Here is a 17,631-nt window from a genome sequence, read left to right on the forward strand (position 1 = left end):
AAAGAATCATCACATCATTCACAGGTACCTTTGTCTGGACTTTGTTTCCCCACACCTCAGTTTTCCCCCACTGTTCTCAGCCATTACTCAACTGAGGGTCCATGCACTGATTTCCAACTCTTTTCACAAACTGCTTCCTCCACCAGCCCCAAATGGGCTGATACAGTCTCAGTCTCCATCACACATCTCTGGACAGAGCCCAGACTGCCTCTCTTCACTCTTCCCTGGGCACCTACAAACCCTCAGCCACCACAGCAGCTTTCCAAATCCACACCACACCTTCACCCTCAGGTTCCTTTTAACCCCACTGACCACCCAAACACACTGTGGGATGCACAATTCTCTCCATGCCCAGGCTGGGGATAGATGTCCACCTCCAGGCTGTTTTCCCAGGATTACCATTCCCACACCACAAATTTATCTCTCCCCTTCCAGGCTGTGTTTGCACCAGGGACAGTCACTTCTGGCTGGGGCAGAGGGTAAATTTAAAGCCCTCACAGAAACACAGCCTGGTTTGAGCACACCCTGTGTGCTTGAAGAAGGAGATGCATGACCAGTAGTATTTAATGCCGTGAGTTCTCCTCAACAGCAGCACTGGACTGCCCTGATATTATTGCCACCCATGCTCCTTGTTTTCTCACCACTAAGGACAAAGTTCCTCTTATAAACCCAGGACAGCCCACCACAAATCATCATCCTCCAGAGCCCATCCAGCCTTCCCTTGCAGAGGAAGAACTCATGGCCAAATAGAGAAGGCCATCCAGAAAAGCTCTACCCCATCATTAAAGCTCCTTTTCCCAACCACCCTACAAAACAACAGCACCTACAGGCACACTGCACCATCACAAGGATGCCACTGGCTTTAGGAAGGAGCACAAATCCCTTCCTTCTCTCCTGGGATCCACATGGAGCTCAGCCCTCCTCCAACCACTCCCACACCACGCAGCAGGGAACCACACCAGCAAACCTCAGCAGCAGCAACTTATCCCCACAGGAGCCCGGAGCGTGCTTACCTAACCCGTAGCACAGGTAGGAATAAAACCCTTCTGCCTTGAGCATGATGAGCAGGGACCCCCAGCCCAGCAGCACGGCAGAGAAGAGCAGGTTCTCGATGATGGCTGTGAACGCCATCCACCAGCGCCGCCGGTGCGCCGTGGCCAGCGTGGGGGCCATGGCTGCCTGGGGGGGTGGCCTCCTTCAGAGCCTCAACCTGCAGGGAGCAACACCCAGTGAGTCCACACGCTGCTCAAAAAGCGTGAAAAAACCCCATGGTTTAAGGGATCTCCCCACTAAGCACCCAGGCAAAGCTGCCTGCTGGATGCCAGGCCCTGTGTAGAACTGGTTTTTGCAGGTGCCAGCTTGCCAAGTGAGCTGGAGGGATGGGGGAGGCACAGGTGCCCTTGGAAGAGCCCCTGGGGTGCTCACTCTGAGTGACACAGGGCTCTGCTCAAGGACTCTGTTCCACTTCCTGAGCACCAGGTATGAAAATGCAGCAAACAGCCTGCACGGGGCAGGCAGCTCCCTGGGGAGGCACCGAGGAATAAATGCCAGGGCAGGGGGGCTGCAGCCAGCACCCTGATGTCCCCACTGCCGTCAGGCAGGGCTGGGATGGGGGACACAGCCCCACATCCCAGAGGTGCTTCAGAGACCCACCAGGTCTGCTCTGCCCCATGCAAAAGCACAGACCTGTTCTGGAAAGTGCGTGTGGGTTTTATAAATGCAGTTTATACCACCAGTGGCTCAGCAAGGAACACTTTTTGCTGCCTGCCACACCAAGCAGCTGGGGGACACCACAGCTCAGTGGCACCTCCAGGCTGCCCCAGATGCTGGAGCTGCATTAACTGTGTCCAGCTCCACTTGTCCCAGTCCCAGGGGCCCACGGGAGCGAGCAAATTGGGGAACACAGCTGGCCAAGGGGACAACCTGACCCTGGGGAGCCCCGAGCGTCACAAGGCAGATAGCCCTTTTGAGCCAAACTGAGGCTTTTCCCAGCCCAGGCACACCTCAGGCTGCGCTGTGGGGAAAGCAGCTGGCCACACAGTTAGCCAGGGCACTTCCCCGAAGGGAGCGACCCCAGCACCGGCTGCTTTGGCAGGACGGGGGTCTGACCCAGCAGTGATGCCTGGGGGTCAGGGCCCCCTCCCACCCACCCACAGAAGCCGGTTCAGAGCCCCCTGCAGCCGTGCCCCCCACCCACAGCGCAGGCCCGCTCCCCCAGCACAGCCCACAGCGCATTTCCTCCATCACCTCCTCTTCCTCATCCCAGCACAGCCCCCTCCCCAGCCCCGGTATCCTTGCCCAGCCCAGCGATCCTCTCTGCGACAAGAGCCGCAGCCCCCGCTGCCAGCCGCCCCCCAGTGCCCCCTAGCACAGCCCACCCCCCACATCACCCCCGCTGCATCCCACACCCACAAAGAGCCCCGCAGCATCCCCCAAACAGAGCCCCGCAGCATCCCCCTCCCTCCTCGCCATCCAGCCCCCCACCCACGCTCCCCTCTCCATCCGCTCTCCCTCCGCCGCCTGCCACTCCCACGCGTGAATCCCCCGATGCCCCCCACCCTCCGCACTGCCCCTCTCCCATGCGAACCCCACGGCGCTCGGGCCGCCCCCGGCGCGCTGCCCCCGGTGCCGCTCACCGCCGGTGCCGCGCCCGCTCCGCTCCGCTCGGCCGCGGTCCCACCCGGGCTTTTTATCCGCCCTCCGAGGCAAAACAGGCGCGCCCGCTGATTGGCCGCCGCCTCAGCCAATGGCCGCGCGCGCCGCTGCCGCTGGGGCACGTGCCGGTTCGCGCCCCCCCCCCCCCCCCCCCCCCTCACGGGCTCCCCCCCGGGACCCCCTCACGGGACCCCCCCATATCCCCACGGGATCCCCCCGGGATCTACCCCCGGGATCCCCCGGGATACTCCCGATATCCCCCTACGGGATCCCCACGGGATCCCCCCACAGGATATCCCCGATATCTCCTCCCGGCACCTCCCGGTATCTTCCCCTGGGATCCCACGGTACCCCCCGGTATCTTCTCCCGGTAACCTCCGATATCTACTCGCCGGTATCCCCCAAGTACCTCCCGCCCCCAGGTATCCCTTGATGTTTTTCTCCTCCGGGACTCGCCGCGATTCCCCCGGTACTCCTGCGGTATGCCTCGATATCCCCCGGGACCCCTCCCGGTCTGCGGGTACCCCCAGTACCCTCGCACACCCCCCCACACACAGACACACCCGAGCGCTGGTCGGGCTCGCCGCCTTCCAGGGAAAAGCCACCAAACCGGGATCGGCGGCGGGAGGTGATGCGGCTCCCCCGCCCGGGGACAGCGGGAACGCCCCGCGGGGTTCGCTGCCGCTCTCCGCCGGTCTCCGCCGGCCCCGGGCGGCAGCGGCGGGAGCCGCACCGCGCTCACCGCGGAACGGCCGCTGGGAGTGCGGACAGCCCCGCCGAGCACGGGGAGCCGTGCCGGGAACGGCACCTGCGGCATTGCTCCTCTGCCGTGGGTACGGGCACCGGATCCGTCCTGCCAAGTCTGCCTGTCCTGCTCGAGGAGAGAGACCTGAGGAGCTGCTCCACCCCATTAAAAGGGTATTTATTTTGGGAACAGGCATCCAGCACAGCCCGGGGCTGACCACCCTCACGGCGCAGCTGGACAGGGGCAACGAGCCCTTGAGACACCCCAGCTCTTTCAAAGAGTCACAGAAAGGTTTGGGTTGGAAAGAACCTAAAAGATCATCTCATTCCACCCGCTGGCATGGGCAGGAACACCTTCCACCAGATCAGGTTGCCCCATCCAACCTGGCCTTGGGCAGTTCCAGGGGTGGGGCTGCCACAGCTTCTGTGGGCAACCCGTGCCAGAGCCTCACAGCCAAGAATTTCTTCCCAAAATCCCATCTAACCCTGCCCTCTGTCAGCTATTCCCCCTTGTCCTGTCACTCCATCCCTTGTCCAAAGTCCCTCTCCAGCTCTCCTGGATCCCCTTTAGGCACTGGAAGTGCTATGAAGTTTCCCTGCACTCTTCTCCAGGCTGAACACCTCCAGCTCTCTCAGCCTGTCCATAGCAGAGCTGCTCCAGCCTCTGATCATCATTGTGGCATCCTCTGGCCTTGCTCCAACACATCCCTGTCCTTTTTATGTTGGAATCCTCACAGCTGGACACAATACTCCAGGTGTGTCTTAGGCAAGCAGAGTAAAGGGGGACAATCCCCTCACTAAACCTGTTCATCACACTGCTGGGGATACAGCCCAGTTTCATGAAATAAAGTAATATCATTACAAGCTAGCTTCACATCTGATTTCACCACAACTCTGCCTTCTTTTTCTTCTGTCAAATTATTTTTCACAGCATTCCTCTGAGGTATTTCTAGACCTTCCATAAAACCATCCCTCATTAGGGAGGTCCTGGGTCAGAGGACGTGGCCATAAATCCCTAGAATTTTATAGGGGATATTTTCTCAGCCAAAGGAGGTGAAAACAGCATTTGTGGCAGGCAAACACCCCAGAGGAAGCAGAGGGCCCCAGACAGACGGACGTGTCCCCACCACTCCATCCCCGTGGTGGGCAGGAAGAGGAAACTCCTCAGCCTTAGCTGTGGGAGAAGGATCAAATGTTTCAACAGCTGGAAAGTGGATTTAAGCCAATGCAAACAAACAAACAAAAATTCCCAAGAAAACAAGGCAGCCTGGATCGGTGCCAGGTGTTTAACAGAGGTAGAAGAAGGCTGAGGCAGCACGAGACCCAGGAGACCTCAGCACCCAGACGTGGCTGCTGTGTCCAAGAAACACAAACTGTGACAGGGAGGAGCATGAGGAGGGTTCGGAGGCTCTTTGGGGTCACGGGAGCCCTTTGCCACAGCAAGAGCAGGGGGGGCTCAGTTTTCCTGTCCTAGAAGGAGAAAAGCTATCAGGTGATCCATGGCCAGCTATAAATACCCCAGGGTCTGAGTAAACAGCATGGGGAGAAAAAAAATAAAGTGAAGCTGAAGAACAGCACTGACACAGAGACATGTTTTTAGAAACTGGCCAGGAATGAGTTTAGCTGGGAGGGAGGTGACAGCTCCTGCTCTGGCACAGCCACTGGGCTAAATGATGTGGCGCTCTTCAAAGGCTTGGGCAGTTTGGGAAAGGAGATGACAAGGCTGACAGGATGAAAAGGACAGACCACCATGGGACAGACCCCAGGAAGAGCTCCAGCCTCTGCTCCTGCCCCAGCAGAGCACACAGACGCCTCTTTGCTTACAGACAGCACCTGCACGTGGATCCCTTCCCGCTGCCTGCCTTCCAAACACTGCAGCAGCTTTGGAAAGTCAGAAATCCAGCACGGGAAGAGATTCCCTCCACCCTCACCTGCCAGCTCTGCCTTGCAGACCTCCCACATCCAGAGCTAACCCCCCAGCACAGCCGACGGAAGCATCCCCAGCAAGCAGACACCAGCGCAGCCACGCTGCAGGAGCGTGCATGGGCAGCCACACACTGGAAATCTGCAGCTCATTTCCCTTTCACTGCCCAGACATGGCCAAGATGCTTCATCTTCAAGCAGGGGAAACATCCTGTCTCCTTGGACATAGAAGGTTCTCCCAGCAGCAGCGCTTTCTCAAACCAGGCGCTGGTTTGAGACTGTCAGGTCGTTGTCAGCTATTTACATGCTGCACCCAGAGTGAACTGGCTCACATGATGTTCACTTCTGGCACAGCACTGCTCAGCTCACAGGCTCAAAATATCCATCCCATTAGGGAAAAAATGTGGCTGATTATAAATCAAATGTGGGACTGTCCCAGCCGCTGTCATAAAACGGTGTCAAAACAAAAGCAAGCCCGTGCAGAACAGGCTGCTGCTCCAGTCCTGCCAGGATGAGCAGTTTTATTTGGATACCAGAATATTTGGTGTTATAATCATAGCAGCAGATGATTCCACTGCAGGAAAGGGTGCTTTGTGCTGGCTGCAAAACTGGAAGCTTCAGCCACGTCAGACTGTGGGGATTTGGTGCCTTGTGCTGTGGAGAAGCACCCATGGGAAGCAAAAGGGAAAAAGCAAAACCCACTGTGTTTTCTGAAACACCCAAACCCTGAACCCCAGCTGAGCAGTGCCAGAGCAGAAGGATTCACGTGGAGCTCTGCACCTGATGTGTGAGGTGCAGGCTGCAGCAGAGGGGCTCCGGACACTCATAGCCCACTCACATTCTTCCTGCACTTCAGGCTTGGGCTCTGCACAGGGCTCAGCTCAGTGAGTGAGAATTCAGAATTCAACAGAGCCAGAAAATCTAAAAAAACCTCCCAAACGATAAGCCTAAGGCTGCTGACAGTTTCCACACTCTGGAGAATATTCCTGGTAGTATCTTTGACTCAAAGGGAGACTGGGAAACCCATCTCCTGAAGGGCATAAGGGCATTTAATTTTCATTCCAAGGCTTTCACACCATGTGAAATAACAGAAAAAAATACACAAAAACCTTCTACTACTTAGATACATCTAAAACCAGATCACTCTGAATATCCTCTTTGGCATCTCAGTTGCCTTCACAGCAGGAATGAGGCGTGGGAGGTGGCAGGAGCTTAGGGCACCCCTGGAAATCTCATTTTCCAGGCAACTTCCATCCTTATCAGCACGGCGCCAGGTGCACAGGTGGATGGTCACTGCCCAGCTGCCACGTTTGCACAACTGCAGGGTGGAACTGTGTGGAGTTTAAAAGGCTGTCACGACACCCTGTGTCCTGCCACGAGCTTTTCCACATGGAAGCAAAGGCAGCCAGGGCCTGCCACAGAAGCCAGAGCCACACAGATAAACTCCTGCAGACCCAGATACCCTTTGAGATAAGCAGCTAAAATTAATTTTCTCTGAAGCTGCTTGTGACAGCCCATCATCTCTCCTCAGCCCAGCTCCACTAAATAATCCCCTTCAGTGAAAAACACCTTTCCAGCAAGAGGCTCCGAGCTGCATCACTGGAACTGGGACAGGGAAAGGTGAAAACCGATGGGGTGAGACTGGATTTTGCGCACGCATTTCCCAGCTGAGCACTCAGCAGCCCTGCATTGGGTATGTCCCTAGTGGTGACAGGGGCTTGAGAGTGCCACCACAGCATCCAGAGCATCGCTGTCCCCCGGGGCTGTGCAGACACAAGTGCAGCTGGTAGGGCAGGGAGGAGCAGAAAACAGCCCTCAAGCACCACAACCCCACAGGGTGTCCCCGCTGTGGCCCCAGCGAGGCTCCAGAGCAGAGGAGGGTCACCAGGAAGGCTCGATGCTTCTCCAGTTCACAGCTCGGAGCCGGCCCTCGGCTCCCCCAGGCTGGGGTTGGAGGAGCCCGGTGGCTCCCGCGGCCCCAGCCCGGGCGGTGGTGGCTCAGGTGGCCGGAGGGGTGGCCGGCAGCTCTTTGCCGGGGCTGGAGGGCGAATCAGCACCGCTGCCGGCCACGTTCTCGTATTTCGGCTCTTCCTCCGCGGCAGCGTGTCCCTTCCTTTCGAGGCTGCCAACTAACTCCGGGCTTTTGCCCTTCTCTGTGGCACCTACGGTTTCGCTGGCCCCGTCCTGGGCACCGGTGTTTTTTGACGAGAGAGATGCAAGGAGGAGGGACAGTCTCTTCGCAGCGGGATGCTGTTGCTTGCCAGGGGCTGACTCGGCAGGAGCCCCCGGCACACTCTCCCTCTGCTTGCAGCTGTTCTCCGAGTCCCTGCGCTGCGCCAGGGCCCGGCGAGGAGGTTTCTGGATGGCCTCCATGCTCCTCCTCACCTTGGGCTCCTCCTTCGCAGCCCACTTGCCCCTCTGCAAGCTGCCCAGACGCTTCAGCACAGCCTGGACCGGTCCCTCGCCCGTCCCCTCTGCCCTGGGGTCCTGCCCGGCCGTTCCCACCATCATGTAGATGGTGGTGACATTGGGTTCCTTCCCCTTCGCCTCCCAGCTGCCGGATTTCGCAGCTGCTTCCAGCGCCTCCACTCTCTGGGCCACATGCCTGGTGCTGGACACCACCCTGCGGCGTCCCCCCGGGGTGGCCCGTGGCGATGGCCGGTGGCTTTCGTCCCCCTTGCTGAGGGGCTCGGGGTTCTCGTAGCAATCGCTGGCGGGGCGCTCGCTGGGGGGCTCGGCCGCCGCATCCCCCGGCGGTGGGGTCAGCCTGGATGGGCCCCACGGGGCCTTGGGCTTCCGGCTGGGGCTGGGGGTCTCGGCCGCCCCGAATTTTGTCCCCTCGGCGAAGGACACAGAGGGTCGCTTGGCCTTGGCGATGCTGGAGGTGCGGGGGATGGCAAAGGGCTGCGAGACATCCTCGGAGTCGAAGGCGGACGGGTCCGGGAGCGCCTGGCCAGGGGGGGATGCCCCATCCTGCAGCTCAGCCCCGCCCAGCAGCGGGATGCCTGTGGGACAAGGTGACACGTGTTACGGCTGCCGCAGCTGCCACCCTGCCCGGGGACATAATTGGGAACACTGGGACGGGAGCTGATGCAACAGGATTGTCCCTGGCATCGTTTCCCAGGGAGGAGGTTGTGAAATGGGGTTGCCCCACTGGGCACGTCCCATCGCACACAGCCAAACACAGCCCTGCAGACAGGAAAACAAGGACAAGGAAATAAACACAGTCTGTGCCAAGCACAACTCCCTGAGACTGTCAGGATTCACCCCAGAGGTGATCAGAGAGGAGGAGGAGGAGGAGGAGGAGCAGCCATGGGCGTCACCTTCTCTGGGAGGGACGGAGTACTCGGGTCCCTCGTTGTCGGTGTCGAAGGAGGAGAAGGAGCTGTCTGAAACCCACGCAGACGATGGTGGCTCGATGAAGCTGGGGTTGTAGGGGATTTCCATGTCGTGATGGGAAACTGGGGAGGAGAAGACAACCCAGCTGAACTTGAGCACCCCAGGATGCTCAGGGGGAAGAGGGGTTTCAGGCTTCCCCCCAGGCAGAGAGTACAGAGAGTGCAGCACTTCTGGAAGTGCTGTCAGCAGCTCTCCTTTGCTCACCTGTGACTTTGGGAAGTTTCGAGGTCCCCAGGTTAAAGCAGGGCATGAGAGCACTGAGGTTGGCCAACACCCCCTGCACGTGGTGCTTCATCCTGGCCACCACATCATCGTCCGGCACAGCCGCCCTGCAGAGCAGAGATGGACATCAAGGGACACGGGAGATGGGGTTTTTTGTCAAAGGTTGAAAAATGTGAAAAAATACCTGTCTCTGGCATCTGCTGAGCCGGCACCACAGCAGCAGCAGGCGACACAGAGCAGCAGCAGCAGGAGAGGGACAAGGATGGCAGCTGCAAGGGCTCCATGGTCCTTCAAACCTGTGTGAGGAGATGGGCTGAGTCTGGCATGTCCTGTGGCTGTGATGCCTATAGAACAGCCCTGCACAGAGAGAGCAGGAGCTGACAACTCCCAGTGGGGCCAGGAAGCACTAAGATGCATCCCGGCCCCCCAGCACCTTCCCCAGTGAGGATGTGACCATCCCTTGCCCAGTGCCAAGGAGTAAATGTGAGGTTAATCTTACTCAGCACACAGTCACCGCGCACGGGGTCGCAGGTCCCCCGGGAGCACTGGCAGGGTGAGGAACAATTCACTCCAAAATACCCCTCGGGACAAGTGTCGTTGCAGCTGGAAGAGAGAGGAAAGGAGGGAAATACCCCCAGAGAGAGCGAGGCTCCAGCCCAGCCCCACTCCCAGCATTATCCCAGCATTACCTGTCTCCCCAGTAGCCTGCCTGGCAGATGCAAACTCCTGTCACGGGATCACAGCTCCCCGAAACACACTCGGGGCAGAGGAACTGGCAGCCATCACCAAAGGTGCCCACGGGGCAGGAGTTGTTGCAGCTGCCAAAACAGAGCAAAGCATCAGTGACTGCACCCCAGAGCAGGGACACCCCCAGGGACCAGTGGCCTCACCCTGGGCATACCTGGGTCCCGTCCAGCCGGGATCACAGCGCAGGCAGGACCCAGTCTGGGGGTCGCAGGGCTCCCCGTGCTGGCAGCGGGGACACGGCTGGAGGCAGCCGTCCCCATGGAATCCAGGAGCACAGGGATCCTTGCAGAGGGTCCCGTTCCAGCCGGGCTGGCAGGCTAGGCAGAAACCATCCACGGGTGAGCAGGGCTGGCTGCGCTTGCAGCTCCCACAGCTGTGTGGGCAGAGAGGCACTGAGGTCACAACGCCCACCCTTGTACCCCTAAAAAGCATCTTTCACCCCACAAAAATCAGGTTTCACCCCACAAAAAGCAGGTTTCACCCCACAAAATCATTGAACATCATTTTGGACCAAGGGGAAATACACAGTGGTGCCTAATGTTCTGTGGTAGTCAGAGGAGGAGGGCAGCAGTATATTCACAGTAATCACAGAATATTCTGAATTGGGAGGTTCTGCTTTATCACCATGGGGTGCGAGATTAAGGTCGACCAGATTTTAGGGTGACAGTTTCTGCTGGCATTAGCGAGGCGTTTCTTTTGGGGCAATGCTGATGCTGCACCCAGCCTGGAACGCTCAAACCCAGCACGGGTCTCCCTGCCCAGCCAAAGGGACAGACACAGGCGCAGCGCCTTCCCCCTAGATCTGACTGCAGCCCACTGGATCCCCCTGCTCCCCATCTCACCTGTGCACGCACTGAGACCCGTATTTCCCTGCCGGACAGGGGTCCCGGCAGCTCCTGCCCTGGTAGCCGGGCTCGCAGGTGCAGTGGCCGGTGACAGCACTGCAGGAGCCGTGCCCGCAGTCACAGCGCCGCTGGCACGCCGGTCCCCAATAGCCAGCCAGGCACTCGCACTTGCCCGTCTCCTGCGCGCAGGGCGAGACGTTGCAGGAGCACTTGAAGCTGCACCTCCTGCCCCACCAGCCCGGCAGGCAGCGGCACAGCCCGGTCAGGGGGTCGCAGTGGGACGTGGAGGGGTTGCACTGGCATTGCTTCCTGCAGTTGGGTGCCCACCAGCCCGGCTCGCAGTGGCAGGCGCCGGTCAGGGGGTCGCAGCGGCCGTGGGGGCCGCACTGGCAGGGGAACTGGCAGAGCCCTCCCCAGTGGTTGGGGTCGCAGGTGCAGTGGCCGCTCACGGGGTCGCAGCGCCCGTTGGGGTGGCACGGGCAGCTCCGCTTGCAGTCGTGGCCCCAGTACTGCTCGGGGCAGCCTGCGAGGGGAAAGGACACGGGCAGGATGGGGACAAGCCCGGCAGCTCCCCGAGCACCCAGCTGGCTTTAAAGGGGGATGGGCAGGGGCTGAGCGCGGGGAGGCACTCACGGGAGCTGCAGTCTGCTCCGAAGAAGCCGGGTTTGCAGCGGCACAGCCCGGGTTTCAGGCACACCTCGCCCTCTCTGCAGGCGTCCTCCCCCTCGCACACGGCTGTCGTGGCAGGAAAGGCACTCAGCACTCTCTGGCCGGGGCTCACACCCCACCTGCCAACCACCCACCTCCCGCCGGGACAGCATTCCCGGGAAAACCACCATCCCGCTTCCCGCTCCCTCCCTCCGGCTCAGCAGCTGGGGGTCCCCGCGGGGCGACACCCCACTGACACCGCTCAGGGAGAGCTGCAGCCTTCCCCCAACACGCAGGGGATCCGCCCGGATGAGCGCGGGGACCCCGCTTTGGGATTGACCCCCATCCATCACTCACCGACCGTGCACGCCCTCCCGTCCTGCCTCCAGCCGGGACAGCACGCCGGGCCGGCCGGGAGCCTGCGGGAGAGACCGGGGGTGTCAGCCAGGGCCGGGGGGCCAGGGCGGCTCCATGGCCTCGGCCAAGGCGAAGCGATCCTTGCCCCAGTGCTGAGAAGGCGGCGTGGCCCCCAGGGCAACGCTCCGGAAGGAAACCAGAAAAATAGAAGGAAATTTAGGAGGCTGCAGCCCGAGTGGGCGGCTGGGCTGGGTTGGGTTGGGCTGCCCGAAGTGCTGGGAATGTCCCCACGGAGCCGTGCCGGGTGTCCCATGCCCTGGGAGAGGCTCAGAGCTTCACCAGCAGTGCAGAAATGAAGCACTGAAGTGAAGGCCAAAGGCATCACCATTGATGGGAGACAACGGGAGAGGCAACGTGGCAACAAATTCAGGGGACATCAGTCCCAAAGCTCTTTGGGGTTTGCTACAGTGACATTTCCCCACGATGAGTTTCGCCAAGGGTTCCATATTGCCCCGTTGCCCTGCACTCCGAGGATGAATGAGAAATAAACCCTGGAGAAGGGATCTGATGCCTCAAATGCCCACACGTGCCCCAGCCACGCTCCCCAGCACCAGCCCAGTCTCTGCACCCACGCCGTGCCAGGCGGCACACCTCTGTCCATGGGAGGAGGGATGGACAACAACCCCTTGGGGCTGCTGAGAGGCCCCAGGAGATGGAGTGGCACAAGTGGGGACCCTCGTGGCACCTACCTGCAGACGTTCCTGCCCTCAGGGTCGAGCTCCTGGGCAGAGCTCTGCACCCACAGCCACAGCTGGAGGCAGAGGATGGGCCGTGCGCTCTCCATTCCAGCAGGGCACCAGGGCCCCAGTCCTGGTGGCTCCCCAGCCCCACGCTGGTGTCCCTCTGTCCCGTCTGTCCCGTCCCACCCGTGGGGCGGCCTCTTCCTCCCTCCAGCCTTGAGTTTCTTCCTGAGGAAATGCAGGAGGAGGCGCCCCGATCCAGACGTCAGGGGTGCGGCAGGGAGGGGGAGCAGGGAATGCTGCTGCCCGGGCTATTTCTGGCCCTGGCTGCCACCCTACCACAGAAAGGGGCATCCAGGGGCTCAACACAGCCACACAGGGGCTGGCACCTGCCTGAACATCTCACCTGTGTCACCCCTCTCCCCCTGTGCCATCCTCCATCACCCCCAAAACTGCTTTAGCCAACATCCCCCCAACCCAAACAAGGCATCCAGTGCCACCCCCTGCCTCAACCCCCATCAGCCACCCCATGGCACTGCCAGCCCCTGGCAGGGGCTCAGAGGAGGGGTCCCCGTGTCCCCCATGGCGACACAGCCTGACCTATGCTGGCCTTTGAAGGGCTGCTGGCCACTGTCCCACCTCGCCACATCCCCAGGAGCTTTGTGTCAGCAGATGCACAGGAAACACCTTTTTCCTACCCGAGGCCAGCTCAGCCGGGGGGGGGGGGGGTTCTGGGTTAGAAGCACAGTGCTCCCCTTGGCCATGCAGGAATTAACTCCTCCATGCCCAGCACTGTGGGACAACCCCTCTGGAGCCCCCTCCCCATCACAGCTGACCCACCAGAAGGGGCTCGGGGGCACAGCCATTAGGAGAAGGGTAAGGGAAATCTGAGAGCATCACCCAGCCCTTCCCAAGCAGAGAGCAGAGGCTGCAGCCAGAACCTCAGAGGAAAAACAAGAGACTGATTTATTTCCAAATTAAAGGTAGAAAGTACCTGATCTGAGGGGACTGACTCGCCCCCATGAACACAAGGATTGTTCCAGTCTGCCAGGCCCCAGAGGTGGCAGGAAGAGGTGCCAGTACAAAACTCATTCACACCATGTCTGAGAAGTGCAGGAGTGGCCCTGGTGGTGCTGGTCCTGATGGCTCCCAACCACGGGAGCACCTGGACACCCAGTGCAATGTGCTCAGCCCCTTCCAGCCGTGTGGGGACCCCAGGACAGCCCAACTGGACCTTCACATTGCAGGGACTGGGGAGCTACAGACAGAAAGGGGTGAGGTAAAACACCCACAGAGCAGGATGGGGCAATGGAACCCTGGGCTGTGAGCAGAGGGGGTTGCCAAGAGCCACCAGGGGATAGGAAGATCCCTTTTGGAGTGTGGAGAAGGAAGAGGGTGCAGACCCCCACCATGCTGAGCTGCAAGCAGGGAGCAGTGGGGAGGGGGCACAGCTCTGAGGGCCCCTCTGTAGTTAAGCCGTGGCCACAGTGAAAGGTGGGCAGAGATGCCCAGAGGTGCTGAGCTGTCCCATGCCAGGCTGGCAGCCCACATCCAAGTGTCCCAGTGGGTTTGCAGGAACCTGCCCACGCTGTGGCTTTGCCACCACCACAGCATGGGGAAATGCCAGGGCTGCTGTGTTGCTCTTGAATCCAATGGAAGAAGAGGATCCAGGAAGTTCTGCTGCGAGGACAGATCCTGCTCTCGTTCCCGTGGGGTCAGAGTGGTGCTGTGGCTCTGTCAGGGCAGCTGGACCCTGCCTCGCTCTCTCCCTCTGGCTCCAGCTGCGTGTCCAGCGAGTCAATGATTTCCCAGGTTCCGGAGCAGCTGGATGCGGGGGGGTCTTTGCTGCTGCCCTGATACCACAGCCCAAAACTGCAAAGAGAGCAGATAAGAGCTGTGGGGGAGAAGAACCTCCCCAGGGAGGATGTGGAATCCCAACCTCCCGCTGTGGTGGTGGCAGCAGGACACAGCTTGGCTGTGGGCCCTGGGAGCATGTGGCACCCAGGACAAGGCAGATCCTCCTAAAACAGCAACCCCTGTTCTGGCAGCATCCCTGCCAGCCCTGCACCAGCCTGCTGACTCTGTTCCCATCATATCCAAGCTCAACAGGTGCCAGATCCCAGCTAAGCCCCAAACCTCTCCACTGGCAGAGCCTCCCGTCCCTACCAGGAGCAAACTTACAAGCTCCTGATTTTCGAGTCTGGAGGCTGAGCATCCACACAGGCTGTGCCATGACCTGGGAGCCAGGAGCCCTCCTCTTCGTCACTGCACAAAGAAACGGGAGTAAACCTGCACTGAGCCACAGCAGCAAGTGCTGGAGCCACTCAGGAGTTTGTCCAGTGCTCCCAGTGCCACCACCTTGCCCCCCTTTTGTCACATGCATGCAGGGTCAAGTGGCATTTGGCCAGGCCACGCCTGAATGGTGACAGGGACACACGAGTTGCAGCACAAAGCCCAGCCCCTGTGGCACAGCTATGCCAGAGCAACACATCAACTGCAGACATCAAACCTTTGATCTCTGCAGGGAGGAGGCAGCTCTGGGCTTGGGGAAATTCTAATCCAGGGCATCAAGCACATGGAAACACTGGAGCAGGCCAGCCAGCACCCACCCTGCACGGGAGGATCCCAGCACCCAGCCTGACTCACCTGCTCGTCGACTCCTCCGTCGTTCCCAGCATCTTGGCTCTGATTTTTTTCCTCTGCTTTTTGATATTTGACTTCATTGCATCTAGGAAGAAGCTGGGAATTCTCTCCTCGTTCAGCAGCTCCCTGATAAAAAGCAGCCAGCTGGTTATTTAACCAAGAGCCTGGGGAAGATTTGGCCACGACTGTGGTGGGGGAAGCCTCTGATGGGCCAGGGCTGGCTGCAGGGACAGGACTCACCTCTGGTAATAGGCCAGCTCCTCCTGCACCAAGAACAGGTTGGTCTTGAGCTCATTCCTCTCCTGCAGGATCTGCTGCAGCTCTTCCTTGGAGAAGCAGCAGTGAGCAGGGCTCCTGTCCCCATCCTGGTGCTGCGGCTCCTCTGAGGGTGACGGGGCTCCCTCCTGGAGGGCACGGAAGAAGAGTCAGCAGGCAAGCAGAGACCTCAAAACCCACACTAAAGGCTGGGTGCACTTGCAGGCAAAAATGGAAAAGTCCCAGAAATGTCCCCATCTCAGCCAGCAATCACTGCCCATCACCACGTGGCAAACCCCCCTCAACCTCTGTATCCCATCTAGCTGTATCTTCTACCACCTCATCTTGCTCCACCCCTAACAGCTTTTACAGAAAAGGTGCTAGTGGCATTGCAGACACCACACTGTCCAGTTTTCAGCTGTGGGGTTTCCTTGAGCAGCCACGTCTGGGTGTGCCAGACAAGGCTGGGAATGTGGGGTCAGTGCTGGTGGTGCCCAGCAGTGAGGCCACAGCTCAGACTCACCACACCAGCCTCTGGCCGCCGGCTCTCCAGGGCTGTCCTGTTCCTCCTGCTCACTTCCCTCTGGCTCTGCAGCATCGCAGCCTCCAGGTCTGATTTCTGCTCCAGAGCACTCTTGAGCTGTGCCTGCACCACGGCCACCTTGTGCCGCAGCTCCTCGTTCATGGCCATGAAGCGATGGAGCTGTTCCTGCAGCTGGAGGGGCCAGGGCAGCCAAAGGTGAGGCAGTGTCCCCACCCAAGGACACCAGTGCCACCTGCCCCAGCAGGCTCAGCAGCTGTGACAGCCCCGGGTGGGGGGGATGTGACACGACAGCAGGTCCCCGGGCCCTTGGCACACCACACCCCTGAGCTCCCACGCCCTCACCGCCTCCGTGTCCCGGCTCTTGCAGACGATCTCGTGGGCCTGGGCACGGAGCTCATCCCTCTGCCTGTCCACCACCTCCTTCAGCCGCAGCATCACCTCCCGCTCCTTCCGTGCTGCGCTGTCTGAGACCAGACAGGGTGGACAGGAGTGAGAGTCCCCAGGGACTCTCCCAAGCCCACAATGCTGTGAAGTTTCTCAGTGCTTCTGCAAAGTCTGACTTGTTCCTGGTAATCTCACAGTGGAAAGAAGGGAACTGAGAGTTTTAGACCATTCTTGGCACATCGTTGTGTTGCCACAGCAACCCAAACCCTGTGCCTGCCTCCACCACCCTCCTGGGGGCTTTCAAGGTGCTCTGGAGGCTTGGGGTCCCTGTGATTTGCAGAACAAGGTAATGCCTATGCTCTCTGCTAGGACAGGTCTCCAAGGTGAGAGAAAGGAGCGCAGCATTCCAGGCTCCAGAAGAACAGGTTCAGCCCTGCACCCTGCCTGCCGCTCCACAGGGACACCCCGTGGCATCAGGGGACCCCAAACCCAGGGGGACACCCACCTTCCTGGGACTGGCTCTCCGCAAGCTGCCCCAGGAGCTGGCGGTTCTGCTCCTCCAGGCAGGCCAGGCGGCCGTGCAGGGCTCGCTCCCGGCGCTCGGCCTCCCACAGCCTCTGCTCCGGGTCCTGGGGGACAGGGACACCGGGTCAGAGCCACCCCCGGGGGGCAGTGACAGCCAGGTCAGCCGGGTGTCAGCCCTGCCAGCGCTGCTCCAGTGGACGGTGACAGCCAGGTCAGAGGCTTCCCAGGGGATAGGGGACAGTGGGGTCAGTGCCACCACACAGGAAAGGGGGCAGCTGGATTAGAGCCATGCCGGGGGGACAACTGGGCCAGACAGGTCGGAGCTATCCCAAGGGATGGGGGACAGCCGGGTCAGAGCCAGAGGACAGGGACAGCGAGATCAGAGCCGTCCCAGGGGATGGGGGACAGCCGGGTCAGAGCCAAACCAGAGGACAGGGACAGCGAGATCAGAGCCGTCCCAGGGGATGGGGGACAGCAGGGACAGCCACACCCCAGCCGTCCCAGGGGATGCAGGGCAGCGGGGTCAGAGCCATCCCCCGGGAAAAGGGAACAGCGGGGTCGGAGCCGTCCCACAAAATGTGGGACACGCGTGTCAGCCCCGTGGCCCGGGAAAAGCGAACAGCCGGCTCGGCGGCGTCCCCACGGCCACTCCTGCGGGGACACGCGCGGCCGCCGCCGCCAGCGCAGGTCCCAGCTCCCCGCTCACCTCCGCCTCCTGCGGCCCGAGCGGCGCCGCCGCCGCCTCCCCCTCGGCGCCCGGCGGGGCCACCAGCGCCTCGAGCAGCTCCAGCAGCCGCACCACGGGCGGCACCAGCCCGGCCACGGCGTCGGGCCCGAAGCGGGCGGAGAGGCGGCGCAGCTCGGCGCCCAGCGCGCCCGCCATGCGATAGACGTGCGGCGGGGCCAGCCGGGCCGGCGGCGTTCGCCACAGCGGCTCCGCCATCGCCCCGCGCCCGCGCACGCTCCGCCCGGCCCGGCCCGCCCCGTCCGGGGCCGCCCC

The 17,631-nt window shown here is 60.8% G+C and overlaps 3 protein-coding genes across 4 annotated transcripts in view; all 3 read right to left on the bottom strand.

The window, feature by feature from the left end:
- The window catches only part of SLC43A2 (solute carrier family 43 member 2), a 30,189-nt gene extending 28,979 nt beyond the window's left edge, over nucleotides 1–1,210 (bottom strand). Inside the window, exon 1 of the mRNA XM_068210383.1 lies at nucleotides 1,014–1,210. Coding sequence (XP_068066484.1) covers nucleotides 1,014–1,173 — 160 coding nt within the window. The 5' untranslated portion in view covers nucleotides 1,174–1,210. The remainder of the gene's footprint in view (nucleotides 1–1,013) is intronic.
- Nucleotides 1,211–6,363: 5,153 nt separating this feature from the next.
- On the bottom strand, nucleotides 6,364–12,495 carry SCARF1 (scavenger receptor class F member 1). The gene is made up of 11 exons (XM_068210397.1): nucleotides 12,290–12,495; nucleotides 11,541–11,602; nucleotides 11,169–11,270; nucleotides 10,533–11,058; nucleotides 9,845–10,063; nucleotides 9,633–9,761; nucleotides 9,443–9,546; nucleotides 9,128–9,239; nucleotides 8,926–9,050; nucleotides 8,646–8,783; nucleotides 6,364–8,327 (listed from the first exon to the last, which is right to left on the bottom strand). Exons 1-11 carry the CDS (start codon nucleotides 12,382–12,384, stop codon nucleotides 7,321–7,323), a joined length of 2,619 nt encoding a protein of 872 aa, XP_068066498.1. The 5' UTR covers nucleotides 12,385–12,495; the 3' UTR covers nucleotides 6,364–7,320.
- Nucleotides 12,496–13,222: 727 nt separating this feature from the next.
- RILP (Rab interacting lysosomal protein) lies at nucleotides 13,223–17,613 on the bottom strand. 2 transcript variants are annotated; one of them, XM_068210398.1, is made up of 8 exons: nucleotides 17,338–17,613; nucleotides 16,612–16,735; nucleotides 16,065–16,186; nucleotides 15,702–15,893; nucleotides 15,164–15,327; nucleotides 14,927–15,049; nucleotides 14,462–14,545; nucleotides 13,223–14,152 (listed from the first exon to the last, which is right to left on the bottom strand). In XM_068210398.1, exons 1-8 carry the CDS (start codon nucleotides 17,572–17,574, stop codon nucleotides 13,996–13,998), a joined length of 1,203 nt encoding a protein of 400 aa, XP_068066499.1. In that variant the 5' UTR covers nucleotides 17,575–17,613; the 3' UTR covers nucleotides 13,223–13,995. The 2 variants fall into 2 exon arrangements, with proteins under 2 accessions (XP_068066499.1, XP_068066500.1); XM_068210399.1 differs by lacking the exon at nucleotides 14,462–14,545.
- Between the last annotated feature and the right edge of the window lie 18 nt (nucleotides 17,614–17,631).

The sequence above is a fragment of the Anomalospiza imberbis genome, chromosome 20 (assembly GCF_031753505.1).
Source record: "Anomalospiza imberbis isolate Cuckoo-Finch-1a 21T00152 chromosome 20, ASM3175350v1, whole genome shotgun sequence".
Classification (NCBI taxonomy): Eukaryota; Metazoa; Chordata; class Aves; order Passeriformes; family Viduidae; genus Anomalospiza; species Anomalospiza imberbis.